This window comes from Plectropomus leopardus, chromosome 16 (assembly GCF_026936395.1).
Source record: "Plectropomus leopardus strain MGB_pleo_1.0 chromosome 16, ASM2693639v1, whole genome shotgun sequence".
Classification (NCBI taxonomy): domain Eukaryota; kingdom Metazoa; phylum Chordata; class Actinopteri; order Perciformes; family Serranidae; genus Plectropomus; species Plectropomus leopardus.
Genome location: NC_142191.1, coordinates 21,962,791 through 21,986,109, shown reverse-complemented (window position 1 = coordinate 21,986,109; position 23,319 = coordinate 21,962,791). Strand labels below are relative to the sequence as shown.

General features: G+C 36.2%; 1 protein-coding gene across 7 annotated transcripts in view; it reads right to left on the bottom strand.

Moving 5' to 3' along the window:
* Positions 1 to 23,319, bottom strand: part of LOC121955594 (DNA (cytosine-5)-methyltransferase 3A-like) — a 67,037-nt gene that overhangs the window by 7,897 nt on the left and 35,821 nt on the right. For all 7 annotated transcript variants that reach the window (XM_042503620.2, XM_042503623.2, XM_042503626.2 and 4 more), the window contains 15 exons: positions 13,952 to 14,155; positions 12,982 to 13,140; positions 11,305 to 11,412; positions 10,619 to 10,766; positions 9,517 to 9,660; positions 9,158 to 9,202; positions 8,175 to 8,254; positions 6,901 to 7,013; positions 5,423 to 5,606; positions 3,502 to 3,586; positions 2,198 to 2,343; positions 1,913 to 2,003; positions 1,564 to 1,712; positions 335 to 420; positions 145 to 214 (listed from right to left, as the gene is read on the bottom strand). In XM_042503620.2, coding sequence (XP_042359554.2) covers positions 145 to 214; positions 335 to 420; positions 1,564 to 1,712; positions 1,913 to 2,003; positions 2,198 to 2,343; positions 3,502 to 3,586; positions 5,423 to 5,606; positions 6,901 to 7,013; positions 8,175 to 8,254; positions 9,158 to 9,202; positions 9,517 to 9,660; positions 10,619 to 10,766; positions 11,305 to 11,412; positions 12,982 to 13,140; positions 13,952 to 14,155 — 1,812 coding nt within the window. The remainder of the gene's footprint in view (positions 1 to 144; positions 215 to 334; positions 421 to 1,563; positions 1,713 to 1,912; positions 2,004 to 2,197; positions 2,344 to 3,501; positions 3,587 to 5,422; positions 5,607 to 6,900; positions 7,014 to 8,174; positions 8,255 to 9,157; positions 9,203 to 9,516; positions 9,661 to 10,618; positions 10,767 to 11,304; positions 11,413 to 12,981; positions 13,141 to 13,951; positions 14,156 to 23,319) is intronic.

Sequence of the window (23,319 nt, the reverse complement as noted above, 5' to 3'; positions counted from 1 at the left end):
AATGTTTATCCAGTTTTTGTTTTTCTATCCATCAAATAGAAAGTAACATTAAATACTTGACCTACTCGAAACTTTAGATGCCATATGAATATAAGCACAGATACACACACACTTATACACACACACGCTCACGGGGGTGGGTACCTTGGCTGTACGGCCGTGCTCAAGACAGTCTTGTAGTTCCAGCTTGTCATTCGACATGGCTGTCAGGGGTCTGAAAGGTGGACAAAAAAAATTAAACATGGTAAGTGTATCCACCACCTTTAATTCAGCTTTGATTGCTGTGTAATCAAATAAAATGATCAAAACAATGATGTGTGAGTATTTGTATCACCTGGACATGCCTGGCAGGTTTCCCCAGAAGTAGCGAGCGCGGTGGGCAGCAGAGACCTCCTTGGCGTCGATCATCACTGGGTTACACTGAGGAGCAGGAGCAGTGTTACTTCCTGTTTCACTTAATATGAACATCTACTGTCTGAGAGGGCGACTCCTCCACACTGTGTATATTATCATATGACATTCTTTCTTACATGAAATCTAAAGCTGAATTTTCTTCAAAGATGTTTTCGATGTTTTTTTTCTTTATAGTAACTAAGACAAACAAATAGCAAAAGGCAATTTGCTCAACGTTTTTTTTTTATGTTTTTGTTTCTTAAGATTCTTATTTTTTGGCTTTTATTGCCTTTAACTGATAAAGTGTGAGCATTAAAGGGGGAGAGAGAGAGGGGGAGCAGCAAAGGGCCGAAGCCGGACTCAAACCCGCGGCCGGCGCCACTCTATCCACTGAGCCGCCAGGCGCCCCAGGGCATTTTGCTCAAGTTTATTGATTAAGATAATCTTTAACGTTTATTAATGCCCAGAGGCGAAAATTCAGTTGTTCCAGCAGCACAAGGACGAAAATGAATAAAGAGAAATAAATAGAGAAATAGAGAAAGTAAATGTAAATAGTAAGAGGTATAGAATCGATTAAGAACAATAATAGACATCATTAAAAGGCAAAAGCGACAGTGATGTGACCAGTTTCAGGAGTCTCGTAAATGTCAACAGCATTTATATACTATGAATAAGTTACTATTGTTAGCGTATGCCTCTATTAATATGGAAATCTAATAGAAAAATAAGCATATAATGAAATAAAAATGTATGACATACTGACATAATACAATATGATAGAGTATGGGATATAAGATATAACAGGTGATATGTAGTTGTATAATATAACTTACAACACAAAATAATGTTGTATATTTATATATACTATAAAAGCATTGTACAAATGTAGCATAGTTGGACAAAGCTGTCGGTTAAGTGTGATTGGGACAGTGTTTTATCTCCACTGCTGTTGTACAGTTTTTGATTTTCAGGCCGCTGCCATGACTAATATTTGCTAAGGCCGTTATCTGAAGTGTTTTCCATGACTTTTTTTGTTTGCTGTAGGTATTTTTTGCTGTAAAAGGCATCTTTAGACACATAAAAAACACTGTCTTTACTGTACTGTATTCACTTTTTTTATTTGCATGTATTTTATGACTGTATTTAGTGGCTGCGGTCATGCTACTATACCTCTAAAAAGCGTGAGATGTCCCGTTTGTCGCTAACTCCCATAGCCACCACGTTCTCAAACAGCCAGTAGAACGGACGCTCGTCGCCAGGTTTTGGTCGAGCTTCGTGTAGCAGACGGTAGAACTCGAAAAACAACCGTCCAGTCCCCTCTGTGGGAGAGAGAGAAAGTTCAGGCTCTGTATTTAAATACACACAAAAATCATTAGCGCCTTTAAGTATTTGTAGTTTTAATGATTAATTTTACTTGTTCCATTCAAGTTTTTAAAAAATTTGAAAAATATATTTACAGCAGCAAAATATTCTATTTTGGTGTGACTTTCAACCCCCACATTCAAAGACACCTTCTTACCAAAAAGGCCTTTTCTTGCAGGGTTGACTATAGAGAGGTCGTTGCAGGGGCTTCCTCCAATCACCAGGTCAAAAGGTCCCCACTCCTCAATCTAACAGCGTGTGTTAACATCAGCACAGAACAAACGTGTAAAAGAAGCAGTTTGATGGAGTAGAACAATAATAACCAATCAACTACCATATCAAAAGAAAATTTCCATGTCATGCTGTATTAACACTTTAATGCCTCTTGTGTGTTACACATCATTATTTATTCTGCCTTAAAGCACAGAGGAATTTTACTCACATGTTTACGTGTTACGTTGCGTACGTCACCCACGTACATGATGCGACCCTGGTGTCGGACCATGCCGACAGTGATGGAGTCCTCACACACCTCAGATGCCACATACTTGTCAACCTGCATGCCCAAATCCTTCAGCACCAACAGACCTGAGTGCACGCACACAAATACACACACTCATGCAGTTTAGCAAAGCTGAAAATCTGCAGGAGCGTTCACTGCAACATCATTATTGTTGACACCGTAGCAATGAGACCTAAAATATTCATTATCCTCAAAACAAATTAAATCATTCTGCACTATGAAGTTACATAAATCATTGTATTTCCCTTAAAGTCTCTCTCTCTCTCTCACACACACACACACACACACACACAGAGGTTTAAAACTGAAAGTGTTAGCTGGATGATTGATTGGTCGATTAACAGCAGCTTATTCAGCAACACTTTTTAAATGGATCAATCATTTAAGTCATTTATCCAATAAAGCTAAAAGCTAAATATTTTTAGCTTTTGGACAAAACAAATATTTAGATGCAAACAATATATTCAAATATCCATACTACTTTTTTATTTAGTATGTCAAGAAAAAATTTATTATGCCTCACTACATAGTATGTCAAAAATACCAGCACTTCCTACTGCATCCGGTCACATTTTGCCGTATATAAGCCTGCATGCTTTTCTGGCTATTCCGACCCACAGCTGTGCGGCAGAAGGTGCGTCACATGAGCCAGCAAACAGATGATAGGTGATTCACAGCTGACAGACGCCAAAATGTCGGATGACAACGCCTGTGTAAGTTCTTATTATGTACTTGTACATGAGTGCAACTCATGTATTAATTCATTATTTTCAAAAGGGGGGGAGCTCTTTACACATGCGCCCATTAAAAAATGGTTTAAAGTCTTAATTATTAGTGATAAAACATTTGTTAAACAAAAACTAAACCTTCTGTTTTCATTCCCTTAAGGACCATTCTGACTGATAATAATAATAATAATACAGTAATACTGCAATATTTTCTAAGATGGTTATTGTACCATGAAAATCTCATACCATTGCAAACCTATTTGGTCAAAACCTTAAGTTTCGCACAAATTAAAATGATAATGGCTAATTGAAAAGTCACTGGATAATCCCAAGGGGGCCATGAATGTCTGTACAAACTTTACCGACAAACCATCCAAAAGCTGACGAGACATTTCAGTCAAGACCAAAATGATGGACTGACATCTTCTATTAATCAATAGATCAATCAATAATGAAAATAGTTGTTAGCTGCAGTCCCACACATACAGTACGTACCTGTGGCAATGCCGTCAAACAGGGAGAGGACTCTGATTGGTTTCCTCTTCTCTGCTGCAACTGGAGGATACAACTTGGCTGGCTCCTGAAAGAGAGCATTAAAAGGAGGAGGAGACATTAATAAAGAGCGCAAGATTAGATAAATATTAAGTTTTACAGTGTTTAGATGGAGCAGAGGGCAGAGCTGCACATATAAGCCTTATTTATGATGATGATCTGATCTTTCGGCAAAAAGCCTGTCTGGAGAAAATGAATAATTGAATGTGGACATGGTCTGTTTTGATGTGTTTTAGCCTTTATGGATAATTTATAGCAGACGAGCCCCGGAGCAGAGGCCTCGCTGATCTCCAGATATTAATGTTTCCCGTTTAACTGTGATGTATTTCACCTAATTCTTCTAGCAAGGTTATGATAGCAGATTACAGTAGATATAAGATGGCAAATAGATCAAATTTACGACATCTGTTTGACTTCTAGCGTGTTGTCAGGACTGGGCTGGTGTAATGGGGAGTTGTAGATGCAGTAGAGGGGTAATATAATACAGAAATAAAGGTGAATATGTAAATATTTGAGTCTGGAGTCTGTCACCAGAGTTGTGATATGGAATATATATAAAAGTAGTAATAACTTTATTTATTTAGAATCTCTTAATTGATTAGTCAATCGACAGGAAATTTATTGGCAACTATTTTGATAATGGAATAATTGTTTTAGACATTTTTTGTGCCGAAAAAAAGAAAAAATCCCAACATTTGCTGGTTACATCTTCGTAAATGTGAGAATTTGATGTTTTTCTTTGTCATGCGTGATAATAAACTGAATAATTTTTGGACTGTTAGATAAAATGTACCAACTCAAGATGCCACCTTGGGCTCTTTGAGATTACACAGGGCATGTTTCACTATTTTCTGACACTTTATTGACAAAACACTTAATAAATTGAGAAAGACAAAAAATACCTGACAAAAAAACTGGCAAATTAATTGAAAATAAGAAGAATCGTTGCCCCACTTTACAATAAAAACAAATGATAGGCAGTCATATGAGCGAATAATAACAATACATTCAATAATTAATATACAAATTTAATTCATTTTATTGATGATTTTTTTAAAGTGGTGTAATGAAACTGAGTACATTTACTCAATTACTGTACTTAAGTTCAATTTTCAGGTACTTTATTTGAGTATTTCTATTTTCTGTTCTTTTTACTTCTACACTGCATTCTCTAAGGAAAAAATTTACTTTTTACTAGAACATTAGTCACTTTGCAGATTCAGATTATTATGAGGAAATGTTGCGCTGCAACATTAATGGAATGAAAACTTCAATGCACCAATAATTATAATAATATAGTTATATAATTCTGAAATGGGCCATTCTGCTTAATGAGTTCTTTTACTTGGATGAATAAAGTTTCTTTCAGTGCTGATTATTTTGTACTTTAACTCAAATAAGATTTTGAGGGCAGAACTTTTACTTGAACAAGAGAACTTTTACTCTACACTATTGCACCTTTATAGTGTAGTATAGTATAAGGTCTGAATACTTCCACCATTCCACCATTAGCCACATGCCATCACACCTCTTTCTAAACTGCAATACTGTCAGATAAAGGCAAACATACCCTAAAAACTAAATTTATCATCTTTTTTTATAATGTATCAGTGAAACAAGTGATTTTTAAACTCTTACAAATCTTGTGATAATTACAGGGACACACTTTGTACTGCATCTATGTATTTCATTGTAAAACTTAATGGATGCAAACTGCAGTCATATAGTATATACTACTACAAGCTGTACTGTGAACTAATTTTCAAAAGAACCATCATCTTTATAATCATTATCAATATTTAATATTTATTATAGACGAACAAAAAAATGAAATTAATGGAAATAAGCCAACTGTCAGACTCACAAAGTCCTGTTCATGGTTGTTGGCGAAGAAGTGTTGTAATCTGGAGGGCCAGTCATCCCGTCGCCGCAGTAACCCGTAGGTGCTCCGGGGGCCACACATGTAACAGTTCCACGGGTCTTCTTTGATGGCTGCTGCCGCCGAGCCGGCTCCTACCAACAGATCCACACACTCCACACAGAAACACCTGCGTACACACACACATACACATACACTGTGAGACCTGTGTTTTCCTTGAATTTCATCATTTGACTATTTATGATTTTCTTATTCATCATTTTAGACAGACAGGGTAGTCTTGGTTCAATATGGTTAAATTAACGGTATATGTTTTCCCTGACATGTCTTTGCCTGCTTTTGCATATCAGGTGGACCTCTTGGTTTAGATTTAATTTTCACATTTCACTAGAATGTATTTCTGTAAATAGGAGGTGTTGCTTTGTTGAGAAAAGGCCAAATAATAGACTACATTGTAGCAACGAATACTGTACTTTCTGCTGTTACTTTGCAGGTTATTAATACAAAACACAAATCAAATAATAAACTATGAGGTATTATTATACTGTAGATTAAGCTAGCTACCAGCTACAACATTAAAGTGATGAACACATTTATGCATCGATAATTCTAGCCCAATTATACAGTCTATAGTTTTCTAAAATGTGCCGTTCCACATAATGAGTACTTTTACTTTTGGTACTAAAAGTGTATTTCAATGCTGATACTTATGTACTTTTACACACTTGCCAGTGAGAGTGAAAGTACAAGCCAACCCCAGATACACTCACTCTATCTGTGTTGTATTTTTTGGTGCTGTGTCTCTTGAGCTATTCAGTGTATTTCTCAATTAATTATTTTTTACTGCAGCAAAGACGGTTGTTTCCATATTTTGCTTTAACTGGTTTTGTGTTTCATTTTCACTGGATTTTATGCTTACTTATTTGTAATGTGTGACAGTTGTATTTCTCTGCTTGTATTTATATTCGTAATGATGTTTTATGCTGCCCTCTTGGCCAGGTCACTCTTGAAAAATAGATTCTCTATCTTAATAGAATCTTAATGAGACTTTTACCTTGATAAATAATGGCTAAATTTATATAAATTGAACTTCAGTTAAGTTTTTCGATGTAGGACTATTTTCCTGTAACAGAGTATTTCTACACTGCGGGATTGCTACTGAGCTCTGAGTGCTTTTAGCACTGTTGCATGACTCCAATTATCTGCTGTGTTGAGCTGTTGAATGTTTGCACTGATGAGGTCAAAGCCTGGATGCCAAAATAAACTTTATATTCAGATAAATAAATCTGCTGCACACTAGTCGACAGACTCAATTACCAATAAAAGGAGCCATACATCAGGTTTTGACATTTATGGGTAAATTGTTTCTGTCGATGTGAAATCCAAAACCTCGTCCTGGCCACAAGAAGAAGCTGCTTGCCAATCCCAAACTCACCAGTATGTATATAGAGCTCTGCACTGACCTGCAGCAGTTGTTGTTGCCACACATGAGCACCTCCCTGCCTCCACAGCAGATGGTGCAGTAGGACTGGTAGCCGTCGTCATCGTACTGGTAGGCACACTCCAGGAACGAGTTCTGCCAAGACACAAAACAGAATCAGAGGAGAGGCAGAGAAGAAGTCTGTCTGTCATGTTTTGTTTTTACTGTTTCCATGTGTCTAATATCACAGATATCCCCAATATTCAACAATATATTGCTTTTGAAATGCAACCGTCACAGGAGCTGAGATATTTGTTGTTTAAGTAATTTTTCGAGCTAAAACGTGAAATATAATCTGATCCTAACATCTTGAATGTGAGGATTTTACATGTATCTCTGTTTTAAATGATCGTGAATTAAATATATTTTGCATTTTGGAATGTTGGTGGAACAAATCAAGAAAATCTGAAACATTACCTTGGGCTCAAGTAAATTGTTAAGGACATTTTTTCACAGCATTTTTCCTATTTATAGACAAAACAAATTATATGTTAATTAAAAAAGCAATAATCAAATAGTCATTGGCTGCAGCATTAGTCTGTGTGCAGAAGTGTTTGGTTCATGTACTTTGCTTTCTGGTTGTAGAAATATATATCCATTTATTCACTGTTACTAGGGCTGAGTGAAGCATCTGAATTCATTATCACAATATAAATGAGAAAAGGTGTCCAATATTTATGATATATACACATACTGCATATCACAATGTAAAATAATAAAACTGATGTTTAATGTAACGTTACATTATCTGTTAATGTAACTATTATACAGATCAAAGAAATACTTCAGTAATTCACTTGATTTTTGACTGTAAATTGCTGGATTTATTCATCATCCATCATCACCATCTTCACTTTTTGCACACTTATTTGCACATTTTTAATTTTTATTGATCTTTTTAAACTTTTTGGCTTTTTTTGTTTGTTTGCTCTCTGTAATACTGTACATATCTTTATTATTATTATTTCATTTTATTCTATTCTATTTTACTCTATGTTAAGTGCCTTCCTTTGTATATATATTTGCATTATTTTTGCCTTTTTAACGAATATTTTATTCACTTGCTGCTCTCTTATTTGCTGCTGTAACAAAACAATTTCCCTCAAGGGATTAATGAAGTATTTCTATTCTATTCTGAGAAGTTAGAAAGGATGTGGTTCGACCAGTTTCATATGATTCTATAATAATGTAGAATTATTGCACAACTCAAAGTGCCCCTTATATTATTATAATAAAAGTGTTTTGGAGATTTCTTACTTTGCAGCCTTGACACATTGCTCCCCAGAAGAGAGGATGCTCCAGAGAGACATTGAGGCTTCCACAGGAGATGCAGATATCTGAACAAACACAGACATGATCACATTATGATATGTAACACTTTGGGTTTAGCCCTTTATCACATTAATGGAGTACTTAAACGACAAGTAAGACTTTTACTGCCAAAAATAACCACAATGTGCTTATGTTCCATAACAAAGACTCAATAATTAATTTTCAGGTGCTGTGATTTATAACTTTCCAGCTCATAATCTATTTTGGATGCTCAGGCCTTTACTGCAGTCCACCAGTAAATTATTATGCTGTTAACTCTTGATGCATAAATGAATCAGCTACATACCTTAATTTTACACTAAAACAAAAACTGAATTCAAGGAATGTTTCGCCCTGAGCTACAAAAAAACTTGGAACAACTGTGAGCTGAGTGAACCAAAAACTTCATCTAAACGTAAGTAAGTGTAATGTAAATTTAGGCTTGACTCTTTGATTGATGCTACATTTGTAAAATTAGCTTTATTTCTGTATTAAACAGGAAAAACAACTGATAATGTGATAACAGCCAAACAAACTGCGTAATAACGTTTCAAGATGCAATCACAGGTATCTCCTGTAATGGTGGAGAATGGACAGATGATTGCCTCAGAGGGATAATGTTTTCTTAAATAATGATGTAGCCATTATATATTTAATGGGTTTTGTCCTTTCTGACTAATTTAGACTGACACTCAAAGACTATTTAGCAGCCATTGAAATAGTTCTTGTTATAAGAAGGTAAAATAATTAACTTTTAAGTCAACTCTATATCCAGGGTTGAGCATAATTATGTAAAACAACAGTTTACAAAAAATTGCTAGTTAAAGGCATTGTACAGTCGATTAATCTAATTAATCAATTAATATATCATTTCTTTATTTCACTTCTACATTTAAGAATGATGCTTGAAAGTTATTTCAAACTTTTACCGTCTATGTTCCTGGTCTTCTTTTTGATCTCACATATGAGTCTCTCTGAAACAAAAAAACAACATAAGGAGACATCAACACACTGTTTTGAAAATGAACACATACAGACAGTAAAATAAAAAAGCCAAGATGTCTTATGACACTGTGTACGGTGGGGATCTTGCAAGGGTCTCGTATCTCCAAAATGTAAGATATAAATAGAAATATTAATAAAAACAACCTTCATTTAGAGTTTCATTGTTTCTTGTAAATGTCTTTTTCTGATGTAATATTCTGGGCGTTGTGCTGTTTAAATATACAAAGAAGCTGTAGGTTTATTTCTGAATATTTGCAGTTTAAGCTAAAATGTGTTTGTTTACCTCTGGTCCCTTCGTCGATCACCTCTCTTATTTTTGCTTTCTCAGCTGAGTTCTTGCGCGGTTTCTTGGCAGGTGGAGGCGTGTACGCTGCCTCAGGTTCGGCCCACATCTCTGGGTACACTTCTTTATATGGATTTTGTTCCTCTGTCGGGATAGAAAAGCAGAATAATAAACTGGAACTGGTCTGAAGCTGCGGACTCCCTGATGGAAGCTTTGGACGACTCAAACAGAGTGTTTGTTGACAGACCAGGTGTGTCAAGGTGAAACAGTGCGCAGGATATAAACTTCTCTCTCAAACTTTTGTGTGCACTTTTTGTGCGAAACACCCCACCTTTGCAAGGTTTGCTCATTCAGTATGGCTATAAACACTTTTTCTTTTAGGAATTTTTCAGGAACTAGTTAGTTTCCATGATACAGGATACAGGATACAGCAGCAAATGTATTTAAAGACAGTATTATGCCACTGCATTGCCTGGTTGCTGATATCAGAATCACTGCAGTTATTGATGAACAGTATCATCTAGAATTTTAGTCAAATCTTATACGCCCCATATTGTAAAAAGTCAGATTTCCATGTCTGTAATTCTAAAGCTGTTACAGGTGTTAGATAAACACTGTGAAAGTATCAAAACACTCAGTCCACAGAGAAATTGTGGGAGAATCACAGTCTGTATTCAGACGCTTTGCCTTTAAGCAAGTTGTCAGTACTACACTGTAGTTGTGATGTCACAACTATACCATAAAAAAGTAGAAACTGCTGCTACAGCGCCATTATAGTCACTTCCCAGCTGTAATGTCGGTGCAGAGACACCAAGAGCACAGAGTGGAAGACCTGCAAAACGTAACCAATCAGAGCAGACTCGGATTTTTTGGGGAAGGGGGGCTTAAAGAGACAGGTGCTAAACATAGCATATTAGAAAATAAAGTGTTTTTTGAGCATCAAAGCATGTAAACATATTCTAGGATGAACCCAGATAGAAGTACGAACCTGAAAATGAGCATAATATGGAAGCTTTAATTTCCTAAGTTTAGGCGATTTTCTATATGTGTGTTTTGGTCAATTATCCTCCTACATTATATGTTGAATATTAAATGTGCATACCCTCTGGAGGGTCCAGTGATTGTGGACCATTGGGTTGGAAGCCGGTCATGGCCCACTCTATCATCTGTCTGGTTTGAATGTCAACCCCTTCTGCATCATCGCTCGCATCACAGGAAGGAACTGGCCTTCCCGCCCGAACGCTGGCCACCTGCACACAAAATGAACACACACACAAAGTACACAAAGAGTAAAAACACGTCAAATAAGAAGGACAAATACGAAAATTACACTTGTGCATGAAGTTGTGCAAAATATACAGGGCTTTATGTACAAATCTTTCACTGCTTGCTTATGATTCTACAGAGGTTTGAATAAATGATGACTCAGCGTGATGCTGCAGAAGTATATAACCATATGTTCTGTATTACGAACAAGAAAAAAAACACTACACATTGCTGGATCGAAAAATAACAAAAAAATGAGGTGTACCCACATGGTGCCACCTATAAATTGTGGGCAGAGCTAGATGAGAACAACACCTCCACAAATGCAAATGGAGATCTTGTTACATAAGAAAGGAATGAGTAAAATATGACCTCTAAACCCGCACATTTATATTTTGGTCTATTTTGGATTTCCTCCAGAGAAATATGTTTAGCAACAGAAAAATAAAATGATCAGCCATGAAAAAATGACTCAAAACACACACACCTTAATAAGCAGAGTTAAAATGGTGAGTTTGTTACCTGCAGAGCCTCAAAGATGGCTTTGCGGTACATGGACTGTTTGTTGTAGGTGGGCTGGTGGAAGGCAGATGAGAAAGAGCTCAGAGGCATCAGCTTCTCCACACAAACCTGCAGAACAAAGAGATTATAATGAATGTCACCAAGATTAAAAGAAAAAGCCAGAAAACGTCTGAGGGAAAAAAAAATGGGGGAACAGATTCTCATCAAGTCCTTGAAATTCTTAATTAAGGTCATTTTGTGTGCCACTGTAAGAACATATCTTTTTAGGAAAGATGTCTCAAAAGATAAGGAGCTTTGGTGCAAGATATCTGTCTCTGGGGTTTTTAAATTCAAATTTAAGTAAGTCAAAAGAAAAAAAGACAAAATCAAGGTCATCTTGTATCAAATCAAAGCCAGAGACCACATTCACTAAAGTTTCAGCTAAGAACAAAGGAAGTGCTGAAATAACACTGAGCCGCTAACCATGGAATAAAAGTAAAATTATATTAGAAAAGCTTATGAATGCCTTGTAAAAGCATACAATTGGAATAGTGGGGCTCAGGGTGTTAAAAACATTAAACCACTGCATTAAGGCCAAATTACTTCTCTAAAATTATAGCAATAACAAAAGACATCCTCTCTCTCTTTGTGGAAGGGCTGTGAGCCTCTCTGAGCCACTGATATGAATCCAGGGTTCCCACACATCGTCTTGGACAAATTTAATAACTCTTCCATGACTTTTTAAGGACCCAATAAAATTTCCATGATCACTGACAATGTATAACACAACTAGAACTTTATAGTTTACTTTACTTCAAATGATGATTCTTGCATGAGAATTAATGAGCAAACCTTTCCAATCTCTCACAGCTTGTTATTCACTTCAAACAGCCGACTTCAAACTGTCAGCAAAGTCAATAAATTGTCCTTTATAAAAAAAAAAAAGCAGCATGGAAAGTATGGAAACATGTTAAATCACACTGTCACAACATTATTTTTCTGCCCCACTTGCCCGGCGTTATTCAAACGTATCACAGTCAAACTATTTAAGCATAATTCCAGCTAGCAGGCATGGAGGGAGAGACGGACCACTGAAGGAAAATCAAGAAATGTATGTGATACTAAACAAAACATTACTCATAAATGCATATTAGAACTATTTTAACAGCTACAGAAAATAAATTTGCCATTGTGTTACATTACGTGGAAATATGGCAGGGCATATGGGGCAATTATATTGTAATAATTTTAGGCTATATGAAGATACACAATATATATCTTAACATTTAGAAATCTCCTCTAATCTGCTGTAGACTACTACAAGTACAAAATTATAAGAGGAACTGCACTTACAATTAAGATAAATAAAGTAGCTACTGCCATAATAAAGTCTTTGTGTTACAAAAGTTCAACAAAATATTGTTGTTAATACAATCAAATCTTTTTATAATTAAATGATTCAAAGCCAAACCACTGGTGCTTTTATTTTGAAGCACCCAGCTCATCTCAGGCCGGAAGTGTTGATGTTTTTACTATTGTCATTCCCAAGCTGGGAAAAAGAAAGATTGTGAAATTCCAGGACTTTTTTTAGGTTTTCCATGACCATGGGAACCCGGTGTGACTCTGTGAAGGATTCAACACACATTGTAATAGTATTTGATCATTTTATTTGAGGGGTTTCTCAATAAAACAACTCACCACAGAGAACTTGCCGTCTCCAAACCACATCACCCAGCGGGTCCCGTCTGCAGCTCGACTCCGGCCACTCATCCACCAGGAGACAATCCTACCGGGCCACCATGAGAAGCCTCGCAGCTTCCCAAATACCAGAGTACCAATCCCAAAACTCCGTCCGTCCTGTTCACACACAGAAAAAAACGATGGAAATTTTAAGCACCAATATGTGCCTTTTCTGCATCAATGCTTTGTGTAAATGGCTTAATAAAAGTCCTCTGCTTTCATGTTTTTACTGGAAAAGACAAATGCAAACGTTCAAAATATCAAGGGGGACATATCTACCTGAAATCTATCCCTATGCTCTCTAGTCATTTAAAAACCATTTCAACACAGTTACAAACTAAATATTTTACACTGAAAGTTTGTGTCTAAAAAGTTTAATGTAATAAAAGACAATATTTTTCTTTTCAAGGCCAAACAGTACAAAAGCATGACACTTTGTGTGATTAAGGTTATTAGGCAAAAATATCCTGCTTTTATGCTTTTTTTTCTTTTTCACCTTGAGAGATTATTGCACCTCTCCATTATTATATCCACTTATCCATTTATCTTTGGACCTCCATCAAATGACAGTACAGTTTATTGGTTCACTGTCTAAATCTCTGGCAATATTTGAATGCACTGAATTCCATCAATGCATCAAAGATTTCTATGAAGTCCCTGAAATTATGTATTTTTTCATCTTGTGTGCACATGATAATAAGTTTTTAGCAGAAATTGTTACTTTGTGCATACGTAATTTAAAAAAAAATCTTTTAAGACTTAGGGGGCTTTGTATACTTTCTACACTATAGTGAACTCCTCCAGTATTCCCTATTTTATATATAATGTTTTAGTAGTAGTAGTTTTTTTTTTATTATGCATCTTTTTTATTAGGAGTACACTTGTTCTAGAAATTTAAGAAATTTACAATAATCATTCATCATCTTACCTGGTACTCTATCTCTCTGGGCGTGGCCTGTTCTCCCCGGGCAACTGGCTCCGGTGTCGTGGCAACTGTTGGCGAGGCGGGGTCTGTGTGTTGTTGTGAATGGGAAGGAGCTGGGCTGGCTGACTCCTCTTCTTTCTGAAAGTCACCCTCTGATAGGTCGTCCATCATGTTTATCTCCGCCTCTCTGTATGCCCGTCGCTCTGCCTGTGAAGGAGGAACAGATACCAATTTATTTTTTTTCATTTATTATAATGTGTGCCTTTGTTTATTTTGGCTTTTTTTATCATAATGCAATTTTTGCATTATGGTTAGACCTGATGTGAAATCTGTTTGACTCCATGCAAACTTAACTACAGCACAAAATGATAAAAACCAACACAAGGAGAGCCACCATGGGACTAGCACCCATGTTTAATAGGCAAGGATTCCGAATTAATCCATTTTAAATTCATGGAAAATATTCACAAAAAGAAACTTTCATTTCAAGAAGTGAATATTGATTCTAAGGTGGAAATTATGTCTTAAATAAGCTCTTGCTGTAGGAGCAGTCATTTGGCATTTTTGACCCTATCTGTGCATAATTACAAGACAAACAAAATCCTTGTTAATCCACCAACTCCTGCACAATGTTAAACTGTCCTACAGTCAACAGAATTCAACATTTATGGCTCACTTTTTGGTCAAAATTTCCTTTTGGGGAAAACGCCTCCACATACACCACATAACCTCCTCCACCAGAACTGGTATGATTAGATAATAGATTACTCATGTATTTTTTTTGTTTTTTTTATCAAGCAAAAGTACCAAAGACTTACAACAGCTTCTCAAATGTGAGGATTTATCTTCTACATTTTCAAACTACCATTAATATTACATGAATTTTACTTTATGTAAGAACATTTCATTACATTGAACATATAACATTAAGACATTTCATTTCACTCTGGCAACTTTAGACGAGCTGAAACAATTAACCAGTAATGAAAAATAAATTATTAACAGCAGGGCTAATATACTAATGTCACCCAAGGAAATACCACCTTCGCTACTGGCACTTCTTCTACAATCAATCAGTCAATCAATCAATCAATAATGAATCAAACTTTATTTGTATAGCACCCTTAGTTGAGATTAGAGCAATCCAAACTGCTATACAGATGATGAAAATGTAACACTAAAACCAATAACAATTTATAAAATCTATTAAAAAACACAATAAAATACATAAGAGGGAGTTGAATATTTTTAAACAGTGGTACAATTAAATGATTTTTTAAATAAAATAAATAACGACCATTAGAGCTGCAATGATTAATTGATTAGTTATCAACAATTTTAAAAGTTTTTTTAAAACCAGTTTCTTAAATGTGATTGATTTGCGGCTTCTTCACTTCTCTGTGACAGTAAACTGAATGTCTTCAGGTTGTGAACAAAACAAAAAATCTGAGGACCTAATTTTGAGCTTTGGAAAACACTGATTGACATTCTTTTATAGCCCAAAACGAATTAATTAATCCAGAAAATTGTCAGATTAATCAACAATTAACAACGGTTAATGACGGTTAGTTGCAGGCCTTATGAACATAAACAATTCAAATCCAGGGCGAAGAGGTGAAATCACATATAATAATATCACTATCACACTCAGCTGCTCTCAGTGTTAGTAATACTAGTAATACTACAAGTTCTAAGTCTAGTAATAGTATTATTTATTCTAAATGCGAATGCATCGTCCAATTGATATCCTATATTCATATTAATTCATATTGTGCGACAGAGTTTTTCTCAACGGGGAATTAGTGTGTTTTGGTAGCTATTTACCTTCCAGTATCATTTAATGGACATGATTTGCTATTGGAACTATCTGGTCAGACATGATATGAATTTAATTAACGTGTGTAAACAATCAAACGGATTCATAATATTATATGTGCAGGTCTGTGTTTTAATTATGCCAACATGTCTTCATAAAACCTACATGTGTAAAGTATGAGTCACAGGCATCGCTGAATAATCAACTATCATATCAGCTACAATCTGTCATCACCACATGTTAATGTCATTGATCATGTGTGACTTATTGCCTGCTGAGGGCATCCTCCCCTCATGTATGTTTCATCAAAAGTTGCTCATCTATCATAACCTTTTTGTTTCACTCCTGTTGGTTTACAGGCACGCACACTGTCCTTCAAGGAGGTCCTATATAATTGATGTTTTATGTGGGTCTTTCCAGCTGATGTGGTGGCTGCTCTAGATCAAGGCCTCAGTGCCCCCGGCCGTAGGAACAATCCTTTAATTGTTCCTCTAAACAGGAAGTGAGTGGGGAGAAAGGGTGCGGTGGGGAGGAGGTTCAACGGGTTCAGGAGAGAGACCGAGAGAAGACAGAGAGACGGAGAGAGAGAAAATGGGATTATATTATAAAACTGAGGAATAACATACAGACAGAGAGAAAGCGGAGCATGTAAATTCAGTTTTTCTCCATTATAATGAATCGTTTTGAAAATGATCAAATTAAAAGTGAGGTTCTCTGTCCAGTTGCATTCATTCTTAATACCGTGAATAAGCAGATATACACAGTGTGATTACCATTAATGTTCATACAACAGTATTCCTTAAAATTGGAAACCACTGCAACCCTCCCCCCTAAGTTACTAATGTCACACAGTGGGATGATAAAAGCAAACTAAAGTCAAGTGGACTATAACTATTTTGTGTACAGTTGGATCTTCTTGTTTTTGGCCGGGTCAGTAAATATGCTTGAGTATTGCTGTCTTTTATATATCAATTCTGTACATAGATGCAACGCCGTCAGGCTAACATTACTAGCTAATGTTATGATAAAAAAAAAATAAATAAAAAATAGGGAAAAGTCAATTTTAACTCAACTTTTTACAAAGTTCTTGCCTCTCTTCCCTTTGTGTCCTACTATTTGTGGCACTTGGGCATTTGTGAAGTGTTGGTTGTCTTTTGCCTCCAGTTGCCTTTGCTCTATCTGGACAGCGCAGTGATGCATGATATCATGTGCAAATAAGCTATAACTTGCTTTCTAGCGAAGAGTTATATGAGAAGATTAATACCATCATTATTACCAGGCTACATCCAGCAGCCAGTTAGCTTAGTTTAGCGTAAAGACTGGAAACAGGGGGAAACGGTTAGTCTGGCTCTTTCCAAGGAAAATAAACTCAGCTGAGCAGCTCCTCACCAGTTATGTGTAAGTATAGTACAGCAGTCAGTTCTGATAAGCAGTGATAGCCACCGAAAATCAAACCAAAAGTCACTGTGCTGCTCACATTTGTCTGATTGACAAACACATTTCTGGGAAGTCCAGTGGTGAGCGTTTGGCTTCAAATGAGACAAACTTAAAAATAATCCTGACCTTACTGGCTATTAGACTACAAGAATCTGGCCCACATGTAAAATCCCACGACTCCTCCAGAGCATTTCCATGACCTAAAAACATTCTTCCTCTTTGGTTTTTAATAGTGGAGAAAACAATATGGGTTCCACTCTAGCAGGGCCTGAAAACCACAATCGAATGTGTGAAACAATTCCTCCAGACAAAAAACAGAGAGGGAGAAATAAACATGAGAGGAAGAGGAGGGACAACGGCATAAATTCAAGTGGAAGTGAGACAGTAAAAGTGAGAGTGTCGGGTCGTGACAGTTCTCTCCTCTGTTTGACCTCGAGGTCACAAGTTCACTTTTCCCCCGCTTCTGTTGACCTCTGGCCTCATAAAATCTTAATCAGCGTGTTACACGGATTGTGGACAGACCACACACACAAACACACACACACACATACACGTGCATTGTAAGGGAAACTCCACATGTCGTCACTAGTTTCTAAAACATCTGGGATGCCTCTAGACAAGTCTGGAATTTTACTTCCAACAACTAAACTGAGGTATCAGTGTGAATCGATACTTCTTCTAACTGTAAGCAGGTGTGGAGTACGTAGTAACTTCAAAAAGTGAAAAATCGAAGTATGCTCAAACTAGACAGTATGTACACTAAATATTACACTATATACATATTCATCAGAGGTTTCTAGACTATTTTGAGAATTAAAGTGACATCATTGTGTCAGTTTGTGTTCATAATTATTATGGCTGCACAATATACCAAAAATTATTAGAATGTGATTATTCTAAAAGATATTATGATACAAGTTGAGGTTTCATTTGTAATGGTACGTTGTGACAGACTTTTCTTTTATCACACAATTACAGCTCCTGTGACTTGGATATTACACTTGGCCATACTGCGATTTCAATAATATTTCTATTCATTGTGTAGCCCTAATATTCACAATGTATATATTTGTTCAATATTTACATTTCATTCATATTAACCATTAAAATGTAGGTGGCATGTATTTATAAAACTTTTGCACTGTTTTATTACACCGTTTGTTTTACATTACTTTTTTTTCTTATTTGTGTTTTTGATGACTTAGGTGGTAAGCTGCTGCATTCACTGCTTTCGCAGGGATAAAGTTGGATTAAATTTAACCGCATTGAACACATCTTACTATATTAATGTATTGCTATATATGTTTTGCAAATTTTTCTGCAGCAATTATTTGAGTTTCACATGATCTCATCCGCACTTGCATGTTATTGTTGTTGTTGTGAGGGAAACTTGATAATTTCTGTCAGCATCTGGACCGGATCATCTCATTAGAAGACTTGGATCTGACTCGTGTTACTGTGAGATATCGGCCAAAAATCCTGCCCGCTGGATAAAACCATGTTTGTTGCCTAGCAACATCAGCTGATTGAAACACCATCAGGAAGCTTTACTGCTTTCGGGGATGCGGATGACTCACTGATGACAAACGAATCTGTATTCATCTGCTCGGGGTTTCTGTGAAGGCAACAATTCGGTCTGAAATAAACTGAAGGGTCAGCATCGTGCAGCCAAAGGGGGGTCCTAAAAATAAAAATAAAAAACACCCCAGCATGCTGCTCTGTTCTGTCTGATCATGTTTATACTGCTGGAAAATAATGCACCATAAAGTAGGGCTGGGTGATATGAGGAAAATCCAATATTATGATATTTTTAACCAAATACCTAAATATCATTATTGCAGCAATACTGCAGGTTGACTACTGGTGCTTTGATAAAAATATTTACACAATGATATTTTTGACTAACATCAGTAATGTGGATAAATGACAAAGTGGGTAAAGGTGAATAAAAGAAGAGTTTGATGCAGCCTTTAAAACCAGTAAAAACACAAATTGTACAATATTTTGATATCTAGAATCTATGACAATATTAAGTCCCATATCACGATACTGTCATAGTTCACATATATTACCCAGTCCTTCCATAAAAGTATTATTTTCAGTGCAAAATGCCTTTTTTATGTTTGTTTGTTATGTGAAATAAAAAGAAAGTCTGCCCTGTTAAAAACTCAGAGTGTGTTTCTCTAATTATTCTGTACACTGACCTGGAGGATGTGTGAAACTTTAAATTACCTACTGACCTATAAAAACTGCAGTAATTAGGCCAGTTGACAGCATTTTAACTGTTAGTCTTCCACTCTGCAGTGCCTCCTTCAAGGCTTTTAACTCTTGTGCTACGGTGCAGAACAAGTTGTTTTTTAATGTTTGCTATCTGTTAGGGCTACTGAACGCACAATTAAAACGACAAGTTATAAGAAAAAGCTTCGGAATAACACAATTCAACAAAAAGTGGACAGAAAGAAAAGGTCAGACATAGTATATAGTATAGCTACAAAATACAAAGGCAATGTATTAGCACCCACAAAGGCTGGCTGCCACCTTTAATCAAGTCTTTTTGATAAGGACTGACTGATGCAAAATTGGATGGACATAGAGCCAAAATTACAGGCAACCAAGCTCAACCACTGCCTCATACTGCCAACTGTTCATGACTACTTGCGTGCCAAGTCCGTAACATGAAAAAAGTCATTCTAGTACTGAGCAGAAAATGTGTTACCTACCAGCTTTTTACACATCACAACCACACGATTTATGTGTGCACTTCTGATGATTTGTACACATCAGCTGCATCTGTATTCACCTTCAAACTCACTTCATAAATACCCCTAAATATAATGAAGAGTCTAGCAGACTTAAAAAGCACAAATACTGAATGATAACTGTGATTGTGGGATTATTCAAATCAGTTTAAATGCTGTTAAGAAAAGTCTAAAGTGCAGTGAAACTTTTTTAATATCCCAAAAGAACTGACATTGATATTATTTAGGTTAAAAAAAACAAACACTCGATAACCAATATGATGGCTGAATTTGGCCTTTTTAACAAATTTCTAACTAAAAGCAAAAAAGAATCCCTTAAATTTGATTTTCTTTTTTTTGTCATTAATTGGATATCACAGTTTCATGGTTATTGAAATACTGCGATTATTGAGATATATAAAGCACACTTCCCTCTGTTGGACAAACTCTGCAATGGTGACACTCTTTGCTAAATGATGTCAAACATCTTGTATATTTGGCATTTGTGTTCTAAAATATCTTGTGTCTTATTGGCCAATGCACAGTAAAAAATGAGAGTAGAACAGACCCTCAAATCAACCTAGCGGGATGGTCAGAGCGGCACGCATTTTTATGTGTAACCATTGTATGTGTAACTTCTGTGTAAAAAAAACCAAACAAGCAGTGGAGTGGTTAGTTTTCAAATAAGCATCTGTTGTTTTAAAATATCACTTTTGATGTTATTGCCCGTTTCTTTACCATGTTTGTTGAGAAATGATGTACTGTAGATGCCTCTGAAGAACGACTGACAGCGGTGATAAACAGCGTGTAAATCAGCCTTTTTATACATGTATCTCTGTGAAATAAGGGCTTATGTAAACCAACCCAGAGCTGGTTAAATGTTGGAACAGTGTACTAGATGACTAACAAGACTAAGACTGTTTTGGAGTTTTATTTTGTTTCTGTCGAGTTTGAATGATTTTACGATGAGTTAACAAGGCAATTAAGCAAACATTTGCCCTAACTCGGTGAGAAAGCGAAACTTGGATTGGTGCAAGATTGAATTTTTCTGTTTTGCAAGTAAGAATAAGTGTGAAAAGGCCAAAACGGAGTTCTCAAACTAGTGAGTGAGATACCATAACAACTTATATCAATCTCCTTTTTTTTTTTGTTTTGGACTGGTCAAATGACCACAGCAAACAGTTCAATGTCCTTGCTATTCATTCTATTTCTATGTGCCAGCACATGCACAAATACAGACGTATCAGTGAGCAGCTAAAATCAGCAGATATTGTCAGTCATGCCAATTAGTGACACATCAACTAAAATGCAGATGTCTAGCATGTCTCGCATTATGTGAAACATTTAGACGTACGTTAGAGTTTTGTTGGTTGAAACAGATTTAAAAGGAAACAGAAGTTGAAATAAAAGTGATCAATGAAACTGCTCGGTGTTGTAACAGAAAATTAAAGCGTGAAGCAGAAAACAGCAGCATGTGAGGGACAAATAAAGGCAGGAGGACAGAGAGAGGGTGCAATGTTGTGAGTTACGACTTTGAACTTTGACGAACCTCATGGCCTGGTCAGTGTTTTCACTCTTAGTGCCACCCCCTTGACCTCTGACCCCTAACCCTACGACCCCACCAATGAGCCATTTCTTAAAGCCACACCCCCCTTTATGAGCGTGACTGACCCTGACCTCGAGATGAACCCGACATTGCTCAACACACACACACACACACACACACACACACACACACACACACACACACACAGTACAATTAAGAGTGCAGTCAAGACCCTCTCTCACATTGTCAATACGCAACAAGTGACCGCTCTTTCATTAGCATTGATCACAGCCGTGGGACATGTTGAAGGAAAACAATCAGTGTTTTTCCATGACGCTCTGCGGGGGTCTCTGATAATGAAACGGACCAAACAACATCTGTCTGATGAATGTTTAAGGACAATACCAACATGTTTGACCTGCCGCAGCATAATGGTTTGGTGGCTCTGTGTTATTTCGTAACCACTAACATTTCAGGAAGCTATTTACAGCTGGACAATATTTTTAACAGAAACAAAATGCTGATAAAATCGAACAAACTGTTCTAATCACGAAAACCTCATGTCAACACTGCAGTATAATAAGTCGGTGATTGGTGGTGACAAGTAAAACGGAATTAATTCAACAGGATGTCTACTCTGGTAGTAAGATGGACTAAAAAAACAAGTGTCTGATGGCTGTTCGAGGACAATAACATCTCTGATGTGAACCCTGCCGCGTAGTTACTTGGTGGCCTGCCTGGTGATGTTTTCTAATTATTTACACAGTTTTTTTGGTAATTAGAAGAGATGAAAATGCTTTAAAATGTGAATCCAACACATCTCTTTCACAAATAAATACATTAACACACAAAAATGTTTCTTGTCACAAAATATAAAATAAAAAATGCCTGTCTGTCTTTCCTATAAGGACTATAACACACAGTGATGTACATGTTTTTTTGTTTGTTTTGAATTTAGTTGTGTGATCCGTCTCTTTCTCTTTTTTACTATTTTTCTTTATATTTCCATTTGTACCTTAAGATGATAACTTGTTATTTTACTGTCTGCTGAATTAATATTTTTATTTTATTGATTCTCTATCAATAAAGTGTTTTTTAAAAAAGCCTGTCTACTTTTTGACAACACAAAGTATAACAACAACCTGACAGCAACTATGCAGCTTAGTTGTTTGGTATTTTTAGCAGTAGGACTAGAGGACTAGTTCACAGGGTGCTTGCACTATGAAACTATGTGTATTGTATGTATGTATTATGTGTTTTCAGCATGGTTATTATCATTTTCAAAACCTTGTGTAGAAATATTACGTTTTATGTCATGGTAGTTCACGTGATGACAAAGCAGTATAAGTTTTCAGAGGGCTGGTGTAAAGTATTTTTCAAAGAAGATTTTTATAAAAATGTAGATGCATATAATAAGTGTTCCGATTTTACTTTTGCACATTACACCCTTGGTTCCCAACTTGCCGTCAGGAACCACGCAAGAGACAATTTATTATTATAAAATTACTATATGAAACTGATTACCAGGGGTCACAAGCAGAGGCTGTTTTGTTTGGTCGAGGGTTAATGAGTTGGTAGCAGGTGTTAGACCAAACTATGTCCAGAGAAAATTCAGCTGAAACAAATGTTTCCCCTCATTTACACTTGTTTGCTGCCAGTGGAAAAGTGGGAAACATATTTTATGTCTGAGGTCCTGTCATCCCCAAAACAAACAAATAAGCAAACAGAGAGTTTAACAGTAATGATCCCTGTTCAATCTAATCAAACTCTTTAAGGTATTTGACCGCTGAAATCTCACGTGTTCAAGCACATGGCATAAAGCCACGAGAAAGCA